Source organism: Bactrocera oleae, chromosome 6 (assembly GCF_042242935.1).
Source record: "Bactrocera oleae isolate idBacOlea1 chromosome 6, idBacOlea1, whole genome shotgun sequence".
In the NCBI taxonomy this organism is placed as follows: domain Eukaryota; kingdom Metazoa; phylum Arthropoda; class Insecta; order Diptera; family Tephritidae; genus Bactrocera; species Bactrocera oleae.
This window is the reverse complement of record NC_091540.1, coordinates 43,691,253-43,704,674: the sequence shown is the minus strand read 5'-3', so window position 1 is coordinate 43,704,674 and position 13,422 is coordinate 43,691,253. Positions and strand designations below refer to the sequence as shown.

The window sequence follows — 13,422 nt, the reverse complement described above, 5'->3', positions numbered from 1 at the left end:
ACAAATATTGTTATTGCACAGAAGCACTTTTGGTTTATCGCACGAAATAACAGCTACACAAGTATTTCACAACTTCTCGAAACTTCTATGGAAATGTATTCTGTCTCTTTTCGACGCATACAGAATTTGCTTTTGGAAAAAATTGTAAATCTTGACAGTCATTTTACTGTTAATTTGACTATCAGTACCGACATAATAACTGTGAGTGTATAGGTGAACCCATCAGCAGTTTCTTGTAGGAAAATGAATATAACTAATAAGGCTTTAAAAACATTATATCATATATAAAGCATTCGATTACATAAAGTAATCGATTTTTTTCAGTCATATTTTGAAACACAGTTGCCACCTTTTGAGAGAGGAAGGCATGTGAAAGGGGTTAGTTTAATTATGCTCTCCAACTCAAAAATTATTTTCAAAACAAAAACTGTACTTTCAATACTTTATATTTAGGTAAAGGCTGTCTAATCATAGCAACTTTCAAAACTAGAATGCAGAATATGTTCTAAAGCTATACGAGGTTGCCTTTTATATTTCAGGATTCGAGAAGAAAAACAAATATTAATCATCGAAAATCACTTTATTGTTTTTCAAAATATTCTCTAGTAGGTTCTGTATACTCTTCCATGCATCAACCGCCTCTTCAGGTGTCGAAAAACGTTGACCACTTTGTTTATTTTTTACGTACAGAATAAAAAGAAGTCATTCGGTGCCAAGACAGGTCTATATCATGACTCATCAAATCGCTGTTTTGTGTGCTCAAAAATGCAGTTCTTTTAGTTGATGTGTGAGAGCTCATACTCGCTTCGGCGGTTGGTTTTCCTGATTTGTTGAAATACAATTGGCAAACAAATAGTTGTTATAGTGTTATGGTTGCGGCACGTACAGTCTTTCTAAAAAAACAGGAAACCATTTGCAGGAAAGTGCTTCCTGCGCAAACAACTTTTGTTGTATACGACTCATCTGGAAACATCTATACAGTCGACTGGTGTTTATTTTCAAGCTCATACACGTAAATCCACAATTCATCACCTGTCAGAATTTCGTAGACCTTGAATTTATGCTGACCCCACTAATGCCTATAGTTGTCTCTATCTAACGATGGGGCACGTGCCGATCTTGATATATCAGTTTGCGCTCGGTATCAGTAGTTTCCGGAACAACAGCTGATTTTAGACGACCTTCACACAATTCGCCTGGTGCTTGATGTAGTTTCATCTTTAAAACTGCATTCAGTTCTTCGATACAGTGTTGCTGAGTTAATCCACCCCAAAAGTAATAAAAAATAATCACTAGAAAATGTTTGCGATTTGATTCCATTTTTTGAGATGAATATTTTAAGTAACTGTAAACAGCACAATTAGCGATCGTATGTCGAAACACTCTGAGTGTATATACCATCAAAAATGTTAAACTTTACGTTAAAGTTGTGAGTTGCCAGATTGCAACACTAAGGTGGCCAAATCCCGAAATATAAAAAGGAACCTACGTAATAGCAAAAATGCTGTTGGCAGCTTCATACAGGTTTTGGTGTAATAACTTTTCGGATTTGACATACTGGTAGCCAATACGTCATCGCTCATGGCATCACATTGTCTCTACTTCCTTAAATCGAAACACCGAATTACTCGCTTAGGTTTTTATGACCTCTTATGAAAAATAAAACCTTTTTTTTAATCAGAAATGGAGTTAATTATGAAATATACATTACTGATCATACCACTACAACTCCACATTTTACATTTATAATTTATTAATTGAAATTACTCACTACTCAAAATTATTTATTTCCTACAGCGTACTTGCGTTATTAGTGGCGCACCTAAGCTGCGGCACAGCTCAGCCTCAAACTCTCTATTGAAAATGATTTTTGTATCTCGGGGTCAGCGAGCCAACGAAATCACTCAGTCAAAATTTTTTTTAAATATACATCTGCTGCATGAATGCATGAATTAGCCACCTTCGCATCGACCACATTGCCACAGCGGGTCAGTGCACTTCTTTTCGTAGATGCAAAGTCATTTCGCAAGCAACTTTTCCCACTAAAATGATTGTGGATGCAGCTGTTGCGCAGATACTGCAAAGAAGGAAGGAAGAAGTGCGCAAAAAGAAAGCTTAATGAGCCTATTTTTTGTTTTCAAAAAATGAATGAACAAGGTTTTGACTTCCGCTTAATTGTAAGAATTTAAGTGTTGCAACAGCGGTTCATTTCAGAAGTGTAATTATGTAAGACAATATTCATTGCATTATCGCCGTTTTCGCATAACTGTTCTTCTTCGTAGTATTTCAGTTTGGGCTTATTTTGGTTATGATAACGAGATTTTGGGTTGAAACATATGAAACGTAAGGAGAATTGGTTTTACCTATTGCACAAAAATTTCAACTTACTTCATTTAAAAACTTAAGAATATTTAACAAGGAAATGAAATTTTATCAAAAAAACGTCGCATGTACTATCTGATCAAATTTGACCCGGATTATTCCATTTAAACTGCAGGCGCAAACCGAATTGAACAATTTTTTTTAATATTTAGTTACAAATTTTTTTTTTGTTGCTATGAATTTCTCATATCTGCATATGTCGATTAATGTGTTTTTGCCAGAAGTTTTTTTACGGCCCGAAAAGGGTTTCTGGTTCTGGTCTGATCTGAATTTTACCATAGAAAAAAAATTGAGCAAGGAGTTTGCTTAAAATTTTGTGTTTCCAACGTCGTGGCTACAGAATCGTTGAAGATATTGCAGGAGTGTTTTGGTTTTGTGTTCACTTTATTACGATAACAAGTATTTGAAGGTCACAAAGCTTTCAGTGAAGGTCGAAAAATTCTTCTCGTGCAAATCGACCATCAGCCTCTTTTAATGACAATAACAACGAAAGAGTTAAGGAAACAGTGCTTGAAAATCATTGTGTTAGCATCAGAGAGATAGAAAAAAATCTCCAAATTTCTTACGGATCGACTCAACACATTTCGGTTAATGTTTTGGGTATAAAGCGGATCAATGCTAGACTCGTACCAAAAAACCAATACTTTTGGTAAAACGACATGGATTTGAGGTCGCAAAAGTGATGTTATGAATATCTAGCGATTGACAGTTCAAAAATGCTGAATAATTATAATCTCTTAATATTAATAAAAATAATAATTCATTTGAATATAGAATATTAGTTGAGAACTTTAAATGTTAAAATGATAGTTGCAAATATTAAAATATAGAATTTTAAGCAGTTAGGTATTGTGCCTGAAAACCTGGAATACCTTTTACAAAAAACATTTGCAAATACATATATTATATATGTAATCTGCTTACCTCCCGCAGCCCTGCTAAACAGCTATTACTAGCAACTTTTCACACCCCTTTTCTCTGCAAAATTTTTGGCTTCCACTTGACTGAATTTTACTTACTTTTATTTCACATTTCCTTCATTCTCTTCGCATTACATTTTAATGCTTAGCCTAATTTTTAGTGGAAAATTCTTCTGCCACAGCTAATAAAAAACGGAAATTGTCGAATTGCTAATAAGTACATGCATTTAAGGTAAGGCGCTACGAGTGTTTAGGCGGCCTGACAGATAAGCGTGTTGGACAGCAAGACAAAAGCGGTACGCTGAAAAGGGTGCGGTAAATATTTAAAAATGTGTTTCTAGCCAAAAAGGGGAGGCCGAGTGGTCTAAGGTAATATGAAATTCGCTCGAGGAGTCTATGCAGGAAGAGCACATTCAAACCAAGCAACCTAAAAGTCGGAAAAAACAAAGCAGAAAAAGTCGATTTGAGCAGAGAAAAAGAATAAATAAATAAAATAAAATTGCTTTAAATTCATTACCGTAGGAAAGTGTTGAAGCAGAAAAAACGTGTACGCGTTACCGAAAATATTTCCCAAAAGGATTTCCTTCCGTTGGTGCAGCACCGCGCAGCTATTACTCTGCGCCAGCTGATAGCGCTTGCAACGTTTTGTGGCATGACGCTTATTTTACTTTTTCTGTTTTCTTTGTTTCCTCGCTTGTCTGTCGCAAATTTCCTGTGCTCGATTTTTTTGTTTTTAATTTTTTTTTTGTATTGCTTGCTTTGAAGAATTTTCCTTAATTTGTAAGCTTTCACCCTGAAATGTTACAGATTGATGCACAGCGAAAGGGGGAGCTGCTGCTAAGTTGTTGCTGGTAAACACAAGCTTAAGGGTAACGGATACAGATGCTTGCAAATGCACACTATCGCATTTGCATAATGTTGTATAAGTATATATATGTGTGTGTGTACAAGCAAAGTGTTCGTGCAACTAGAGCATCAGTTACTGCCACACAGCTGCACATTCAATGTTGCTAATTTATTTTTTGCACGGTCATTGATTTTGTTTCGAGAGATTTTCGATAATTTTCTTTTCATTTAATATGATTTGATTTTCTCACTCTCCAAATGCCGTTTTCGCTTTCCAGCTCACGTATTTAGCGTAACTTTGTTAGTTGCCGTGGGTGTGTTCGGAGAATAAAAGACGAACTCCCCGTTAGATAATGAGCGGGTTCAATGCTCTGACCGTGGCTGCCAAGCAGGGTGTGCCGTTGGCTCTCTTCGTCATTTGCATGGAGCGATTTTGTTGGTTGATTAGTATGCGGCCGCCCAGAAAATTGATAGTCAAGCGCGTCTTTGTCGCGATTTGTTCTGTCTTACCATTAACGTTTTTTGTACGCTCTCTCGTGTTGTTGTTGGTTTTGCGTTTTCGGGTCGATTGCGTTAAAAGTGTTTTCATTGACATGTCATTTGCATTTTTATTGAAAGGAAATTTCCATTTTCATTGCAATGTCAGTGACAATGACATTGTAATTGTAGAATGTAATTTAAATTGTTGTTTTATTGTGCTTAATGAGAAGTAGCGTGGAATTATGCAAAGTCAGAAAAAAGGTCAGCTCTTCCTTTGGTGTTTTTTAATAGTTTCAATTGCTGTTGTTGTACTCGCAAAATAAAAAGTAGAGCAATTTGTGAGATTATAAATTTGATTTCCATTTTAATGTTGCAATATTTATTGTATTTAATGGCGTGGATGAAGAAAGGAATAAATTTAGCTGTCGAAAAATATATAGAAAAATTTAGTATTACATTTTTAATAATTGAAATTCTTACTCACAGCCTTTTCTTTTAAAAAATATACTTGTATATTTTTGGCGTCTCGTAATGGCACTTATGTGTAAAAATATTATTTTAATTTTTGTAACATCAGTCGAATTTAGACTATCTGTGTCAGTCATAACATGATTCTGTCATTATTGCTGTCAAAATTGGTCTCATTGTTTCAAAAATGCATCACTGGTGATATGTCGAGTTTAATCGGATCAGTAATTATATGCACCTGAGAATAATGTTATCATTTTTTGCAACAACAGACGAGTTCATGCTGTTTACCACATTAATGTCAAAATTCTGTCACCATTAGTGTCAAACTCAATCTTGTTTTTCAAAAATTCAGTCTTGCGAATAATTTTCAACATTTTACGCTCATTGACATATTATTATGTGCAGTTTTCACTTTGACAAATTCAATGGCAGCCGCAGTTAAGCCACTGGAAATAACTGGTATGCTATGGTGTGCGTCGTCTAGTGGTTCATCTCCGTAAATACATGCAGGGCTTTCCATTTTCCCGTATTGTACAGGTATTTTTGAAAACTCCCGCGATCGGAAAGCGTCTCCATATCTTTTATATGGTTGGCGGTTCATCTTCCTTTATGCTCCTTTGTCCAACAATCTTGCCAAAATTCAAGTGTTTGCTTTTTAAAGCACTAAACATATATTTTTGTCAAAAAAGTTAAAACCAATATGATAATATTTATAAAAACTAATTTTAAAATGAAATATAAAGATTATTTTAACAATATATAATAAAACAAAAATATAAAAAACAATTTTATCGAGTACATTAAGATATTCAGTGAGCATTTTACACGTTAAAATTAAGTATTTTTTATATAACGTAGTAGATATTGTGACAGCTTCGACATATTATTAAAAACTAAAAGCACCCGCTACTCGCTTGCATGCGCCTGTGGCTATTTCAAACGATGGAGACCAGGCGCACACCTGTTGTCAGAGTCGAATTGTGACAGAGCAGCACTCAAGATGAGGATATGTTGCCCTACACCTGCTACAATTTATACAAATTAACAATTATATATTTATTTTCGTGTTTGTGTTTGTAAAGACAAACCATTTTAGACCTTAGATTTTTATTATAACTAGTTGAGCGTTATATATACAAATATCTACATAATAAATAAATGATAAATATTTTTTAAAAACGCCCATATATACTTATATGTATATGTTATAGTTTCTTTGCTTTTTTTTTATCACTTAACTGTATTAAGTTAAACTGAATCTTGCTTTTTTTTAAATGAATTATTTTCATAAACACATTTCTAAAAGCATTTAAATCTTTTTTGAACTTTCATAAAAATATCCTATCAAAAATAACGTATTAACAGATTAATTGGAACCCGACGAGGACTTTCAAGGTATAAAAAAATTTAACAAATATTTATGTATGGTAAAAGTATGGAATAAAAATGAGTAAAAAATATGTTTAGAAAACCCAAATCAGGTATAAGCGAAGTTTCACGTTATTTAAATAGAAAAATAAAATGGTCTGCTTCAGAAGCACTTTTCCTAAAATAACGAAACAGCGAAAGTACAACCAATCCCCAACCACTTTTATTTCAAAACAACAAAAGTTAGTACGACTGACTTCCTGCCAACAACATCATTTGCATACAGCAGCTGCAAAGACAAAAGCCATAAAAATACACAACAAATATGGCTAACTTTTAAAACAAAAAATGCATATGTAAAAAAATTTTATACTGGGCTTTAAATTTGGTACACTGTGCGGGAAAACAGTTACAGCAAACGAAAATCTTTCAGAAAATAAAGATTACTTCTCATTACAATTAAAAGTTAATAAAATAAAATTTTTAAATACAAAATGTTTTAAAACACTTCGATGTTTTTAATGAGAAATTTCTATTTATATAAACAAGTATATTTCGTAAAAATTTAATTGTGAATACTTTATTTTAGTTAAAAGCTCAATGCTAATAGATTTGCAGGAAACTTAAAAGCTAAAAAACTTGTCATCGAATTGTTTCCAAAATGTTTTTTGTTTAATTAAAAAAACAAACTTTTATACTTTATTTGTATAAATATTTTTACGGCATACTGTGCGAAGTTTATTTCCATTTAATACTGTTCACTTTCATATGTAATATAAATGCACATACGCACAGACGCAGTAAGCTTTTCATATGCGCGTCAAAAAGTTATGAGAAATACTCTTTAGTACATATGCATTTGTACTTGTAAAACAAACTTTTGTACTTTTGCTGCCGTGGCAAAAATATCACTCATACGTCATGTACGCGCAGAATGGTAGAACATTTGCGGTGTCAGCGTATGCGGATGGCGAAATGGCAGGCAGCCATAACTGTGGCTTGTGGCTGTTGAGCGGAAATGCCAAGCAGGATGCATTTTTATATGTATGTATCGCAGATACACATATGCATATGTATGTATGTATATATGCATGATTATATACCTATAAATGTGACGATGTGTGGCAGGAAGTGAGATTGCTAGCTGCAGTTAAATATTTTTGCCACTGTTGTTATTAATAATACCATTGTCGTTGCCGTTGTTGTGGTTTTGTTGTTGTTGTTATTTCATGCAACTCGCAACAGCATGCAACATCATTATTATTATTATTTTTACATATGCGCACTCCCCAACACACAAACACACAGCCATTAAATTACCAAAAAAAAAACACAAAATCCCAAGCAACAACTATATGCTTATTGCGACGGCTGCTGCGATTTACTTTTTTATATGCTTTCTTGTTTTCCCTCTGCTTTATTGCGGTTGCTGCCAAAGCAAATTAACCCTGTCTGTTGCATCGTGATTGCGCACATTTGATCTGCCATTTACCAAGTCATTATTGAAGTTTTTTTGCTGGCTGGTTCGAAATTTGAATTCTATATGCGTGTTTTTGTTTATTTGTTTGGTTTTTTTATACAGCGGCTTTAGGGGTTACTAGGAGGATTGAAATAAATAAAAATAGTGTTGATGTTGGGCATTTTAATAAGCATAGATTTTTAGAAACTGATCTTAAAGAGAGTAAACCGTACGACAAGAAGCAAACATTTTTAATATTTTTCATTTTAATACTTAAAAATCGTATTTTAATTAACAGTATTTTAGTTACTTACTTTTCTTACGTCTTACTTTCGTTAAAATTTAATTAATTTTTACTTTCATTTTAATTTTAATTTTCATTTGCATTTCACTTTTAATTTTAGTTTTAATTTTAGTTTTAATTTTAATTTTAATTTTAATTTTAATTTTAATTTTAATTTTAATTTTAATTTTAATTTTAATTTTAATTTTAATTTTAATTTTAATTTTAATTTTAATTTTAATTTTAATTTTAATTTTAATTTTAATTTAAGTTTTGATTTTAATTTTTATTTTAATTTCAGTTTAAATTATTAGCTATAATTTTCAAAAATTAATAATAATAACAATAAAATATATGTTTTATTGACGTATGATTTTTTTTTTTAATATTTCGTAACTATTTGCTTAAACAAATGCTAAGCTGAGCTAAAATTATTTGAGGAAGACTGGCTAGCAATGCTCGTAAATAGTTTAATGTTGTTCATTTATTAAATTTTTTTGTCAAAACTATATCCATTATTTATTTTAAAAAAATATTGAATTACCCTGAGATTTCTCTTTAAGAGATTAGGTAAAGCCAAATAGAGAGCCGGCCAGTTAAAACCGGGCTCTCGGCAGATGGATTTAAAATACTTAGACGTTTTGTGTAATCTCAAAAGAAATAGCTTTTATTTCAACCAAAATATATTGTAGTTATTATTTTTAAAGTAATAACGGATGGAAATATTTTTCAGGACATTCATGCTTAAGCTCTTGTGTCTATATTAAGCTTCAGGTTATATAAAACTTCCGTTGAGAATTTGGAAAAAATATAAAAAATGCTGATTTAAATGAATGTATGATTTAAACTCTCTAACTTTTTCATACATTGTCGATACGAAAAAAAGTTTAACAAAAATGTATTTTTTTTCATTCTTAATTTATCAAGCTCATCTCAATTGCCACTCAAATTACAACCACAGTATCGCACTCGTGGTAATACATTAAAAGCCCTTTAGCGTCTAGTTATCGCCTCAGACAAAGAACCATGCGCTCGTTAGTGTCCACTAAAATTAAGAGAAAATCAAACCAAAATGGCAGACGCAAATTGGCGACAGTTGGGCTCAACACACAAAAGCTTACATTTTACGAGCCCACGCACACATCTCCACTGGGAATGTGAAACTTACTTTTTCCAACAACAAACACCTGCTTATAGAAAAACAAAAAAGCAAAAGTAAAAACCAAAAATTCCCAAATCTCTCAACACATTTTCCAGCGTAGACACATTCACATTAGTCCCAGCTTTGAAGCTTAAAATTAAGCGGCATTCCCTTGTCGACAGGCGCGTACTGTGAGCAGTAAAAGCACATATGTCTGTGTATATGTATGTAACATATATGCTGGATCTGTGTATTAGTGTAGTTTGTTCGCTTGGCAGGCTAACAAATGAAGGACTAAGGGTTAAACACATTAGCAGTGATAGGCGGCTAAAGCGGTAACACAACAAAATCAACAACAACTAGTCTTATAGAAAACGTGCGTTAATAGTAAAATGAGATTTTTTTTAATGCAACATCATTAATCAAAAGGTGCTTATCACTTAGCTACAAAGGATAGCAACAACAACAAAAGAAAAAGTACTAATAACAACAGCATATACCAAAGATAAGCTCAAAAGCAACGAAATTGTGGGTCAAAGCCACATAGGAATATGAGGGAACAGAAAACTCATTGGTGTTTCTATACTAATATAGGCCAAAAGAGAAAAACACAAAAAGAAGCAATTTCCATTTTGAACTACGTATTCGAACACCTGTTGTCTGGCAAAACTTTACTAATATATTTCTTCAAATTTTTCTACTTTGCCCACAAACACATACACCCGACATACTTGCCAAAAACCATACAACAAACACAGGAATCCTTAATGGGCAATTCAATGCGTCCGATGCGTAGCTCTTCGCCGGGACCGAAGGGTCCACCAGGTGATAAAGGTGATGCCGGAGCGGCGGGCGAACGTGGTCAGCAAGGTCAAAAAGGTGAACGTGGCGATCCGGGAATGACTGGCGAGAAAGGTGATAGGGTAAGTAGAATAATATATGCTCAAATTCGTCTCTACTTGACTAACATGTGTGTTTGTGAATGAGTGATGAAGTGAATGGCTCATATGTGTGCTGAAAATCAATGTAAGGGCTGTATATATGGTACATATCGATTATTGTTTGTGTGTCTAAATTATTATCTATGGTGCATAAACGTGTGTGTATTTCAATATTGACTGTTGATACAATTAGCAACTCATTATATATATAGCATATATATATATACCTATTTTCTACATGTATATGATTGAATGAAAATGGTTTCGAAACCTCAAATCATTCTTATGAATTTATTAGTTAATTGACTTCAGCAAAATCATTACTCTTACCGATTATTAACTCAAAATAAAACACTTTTCAAATTACCTTTAACTTAAAGTTACTTTTTACTTAGAAAGAAAGAGCGGGGCGCTGAAAATAACATCTGTCCCAGCACGGGTCAGTTTGGATCAGATGATATTCATATTAGAAATGAATAAAGTTCACGATTGTTTTAATTAATAGATAGAACGCATATCTCTATGGACCTTCTGATACACCGAAACTGTTCACGATGCTCTATTTATTTTTCCAATATACCTTCTGAGTATTATATAATAATATAATATTTAATACAATAGTAATATATTTTTTTATTCAAAAAAATCTCCCTTAACTTCAATACACTTGTTCTAATGATCCTCCAATAATTTTATGCCATTTCTATAATGACTTTCCGGAAGCTCTGCAAAATACCCGTCTACGGCTGTAATAGCTTGTTCATTCGACGCAAAACGATTTCCATGAAAAAATTGTTGCTGGTTTCTGAAGTGGTAGTAGTAGCTGAGAGCCAAATCTGGTGAATATCGTGGATGCGCAAGCGATTCGTACTTTAACACGTTGAATTTTGTCATTGTTAAAACACCATAACCGTCTTTGTTGATTCCTGTGATTTCACCTATTTTGGAGCTAAACAACCAGCTTCAGTCCACTGTAAACGTTCTTGTTTCAATTAAAGATCATGGTGGTAGATCCAACTCTCATCCGTAGTTATAAAACGACGCACGAAATCAGTTTATTCTGCTTAAAACGCCCCAAATTATGCAGATAAATTTATTTTCGATCCAGTTTTTGTTAAATTGTTAACGTGTGCTAACTTTCCAAACAGCTTTTTCGTATGTATGTAATTCTCCATGTAAAATAAGTACTTCATTTGTCTCAGATGCCTATAGCATTAGCAAATTCACGCTCAGTCTAACTTGGATCTTCACTAACACTATTATGAACTTGCTCAATGATTTCTGGGGTAGTTACGGTTTTTGGTCGTCCTTCGTGTGGATTGTCTTCAAGCCTAGTACGGTCATGTTTAAATTCACCAGCCCGAAATTCAACGGTGCGGTTTGAAAGTGAGGACTCCTTTTACATTTCTAACAATTGTTCATAAATTTCCTTTGCTTTTAAACCATTAAAAAGAAAGAATCTAATTACTGCGCGATATTCAATTTTTTTCATATTCAAAAAAATACTCTGACACGTACCACTTCGAATGGCTTGTAAACAAAAAATTAATTGACATTATGACTTGTAACTTTACATGTATTTTCACGACAGATTTTGAAGCTATTTTTTAGTGAAACCTACTCACTTCTCAATCAACCTGTATTTCTATTATCATTGCAATAGTAAAAGTAAACCGTCGTAGCAGTTGTAGAGCTTACCTCATAATTATTTTTAATGAAAAATCTTTTTTTTTTGTGAAAATTTTTATCAAAATCGCAACAAAACAAACATTTATTGCACGTCAATCATTATTTAATTTAATATTGAAAAATTCGCAAAATTAGTCATAAAACGCCTAGGTATATGGTGCATAACCTTGGAGTTACGAGGGTTTCCGTTCAATGAGTTGACCATAAATTTTCACTTCCTGCAAAGCATATTTATATCTCAATCTCGACAGCCGTTCCTATGCGTGCGCTCGTAGATAGATACATACATATTTCGAAAAGGTGAATTTTGCTACTTGCCATAACAAAAGTAAGCACTATTTCTCAGTTTGACGGCAGCTGGAAAATAAAAATGTTATCACATCAATAGCTGACTAGAAATGGTAAAACAGCTAGCGCAACGAAATCGAGCTGAACATCTGCTGCATCAGCTGCTTTTATTGTTGCTGCTTTCATGCTTTCTTCACAGCGCGTACGCTCTTCTTTTCAATTTCACACTTAATTTGATAAGCGTTCTATACGTGTGTTACGCTCCACTAGCACTAGAAAGCAGTTATCCGCCTCCTACTTTTCAACCTATGTGCTGACTCCTCACACACACCCGCATGTATGTATGTATGTGGTGTTGTTGCTATGCGTAGATAACATCTCTGCCATGAATGACGATTCGTTCTGCTACACTGCGCACCGGACTCTTTAGTGATTTTTTCTGCCATCTCATGGCTACGTAACCGTTATCTGTGCGTTTGTGTGCAGGCATTTCAGACTTCGCTGTTTGTCTGATTGCTACTTTCCTCTTCATTACCTGATAATATTTTCACTACAGCTTTTTTTTCTCAGGTTTGAGTGTTTGTTGTTGCGTATTTTCACATTTTCTGCAGTGTGGCCTTGTTGGTGCGAACTTTTGTACGTCCTGCATGCATAATCACCCAATAAGCGTGTAAAAAGTTACTTTTCCGCCTGTCTTAGTTTGCCAGTAGCGGTGGCAAAACACCGTGTTGCTGGCAGAAAAAAACAACTGTACACGTAACTTTACGCATTCACTAAGTGGACTTTGCACTTTTATTTGCTTTCCCTTACTTTCATTTTCGTTTTTTGTGTATTTTCTTTTTACTTTCACTTTTGCTTGGTTTCTCAGGCGCTTTAATAATTCCAAATAATATTTTTATGTCAAATAAAGGCAACGTCAGCATTTTCGGCATATGATGGTATACTGTGTAAGCATGCTAATCGAAACAGGGTGTTGTGAAGTAGAGAAACTACTTTTTTTCAGAAAGTTTTTGTTTTCTTTACTATCAGTTAATTCTTGTGTAAATATAACAAAAGTTTATTTTAGAAGACTCATATATTAAATTATTTTCGAAACTGGTCTTAAACTGAACTGATACTTAATAATTTTCCGAGTTTATATGTATACCTATATT

General features: G+C 33.4%; 1 protein-coding gene across 16 annotated transcripts in view; it reads left to right on the top strand.

Annotated features, from left to right (window-relative positions):
* Positions 1-13,422, top strand: part of Mp (collagen XV/XVIII-type protein multiplexin) — a 416,774-nt gene that overhangs the window by 313,375 nt on the left and 89,977 nt on the right. For 11 of the 16 annotated variants that reach the window (XM_070110958.1, XM_036372454.2, XM_036372464.2 and 8 more), the window contains 2 exons: positions 6,465-6,494; positions 10,109-10,273. In XM_070110958.1, the coding sequence (XP_069967059.1) occupies positions 6,465-6,494; positions 10,109-10,273 (195 nt within the window). The remainder of the gene's footprint in view (positions 1-6,464; positions 6,495-10,108; positions 10,274-13,422) is intronic. The other 5 variants (XM_036372458.2, XM_036372472.2, XM_036372474.2 and 2 more) reach the window with 1 other exon arrangement.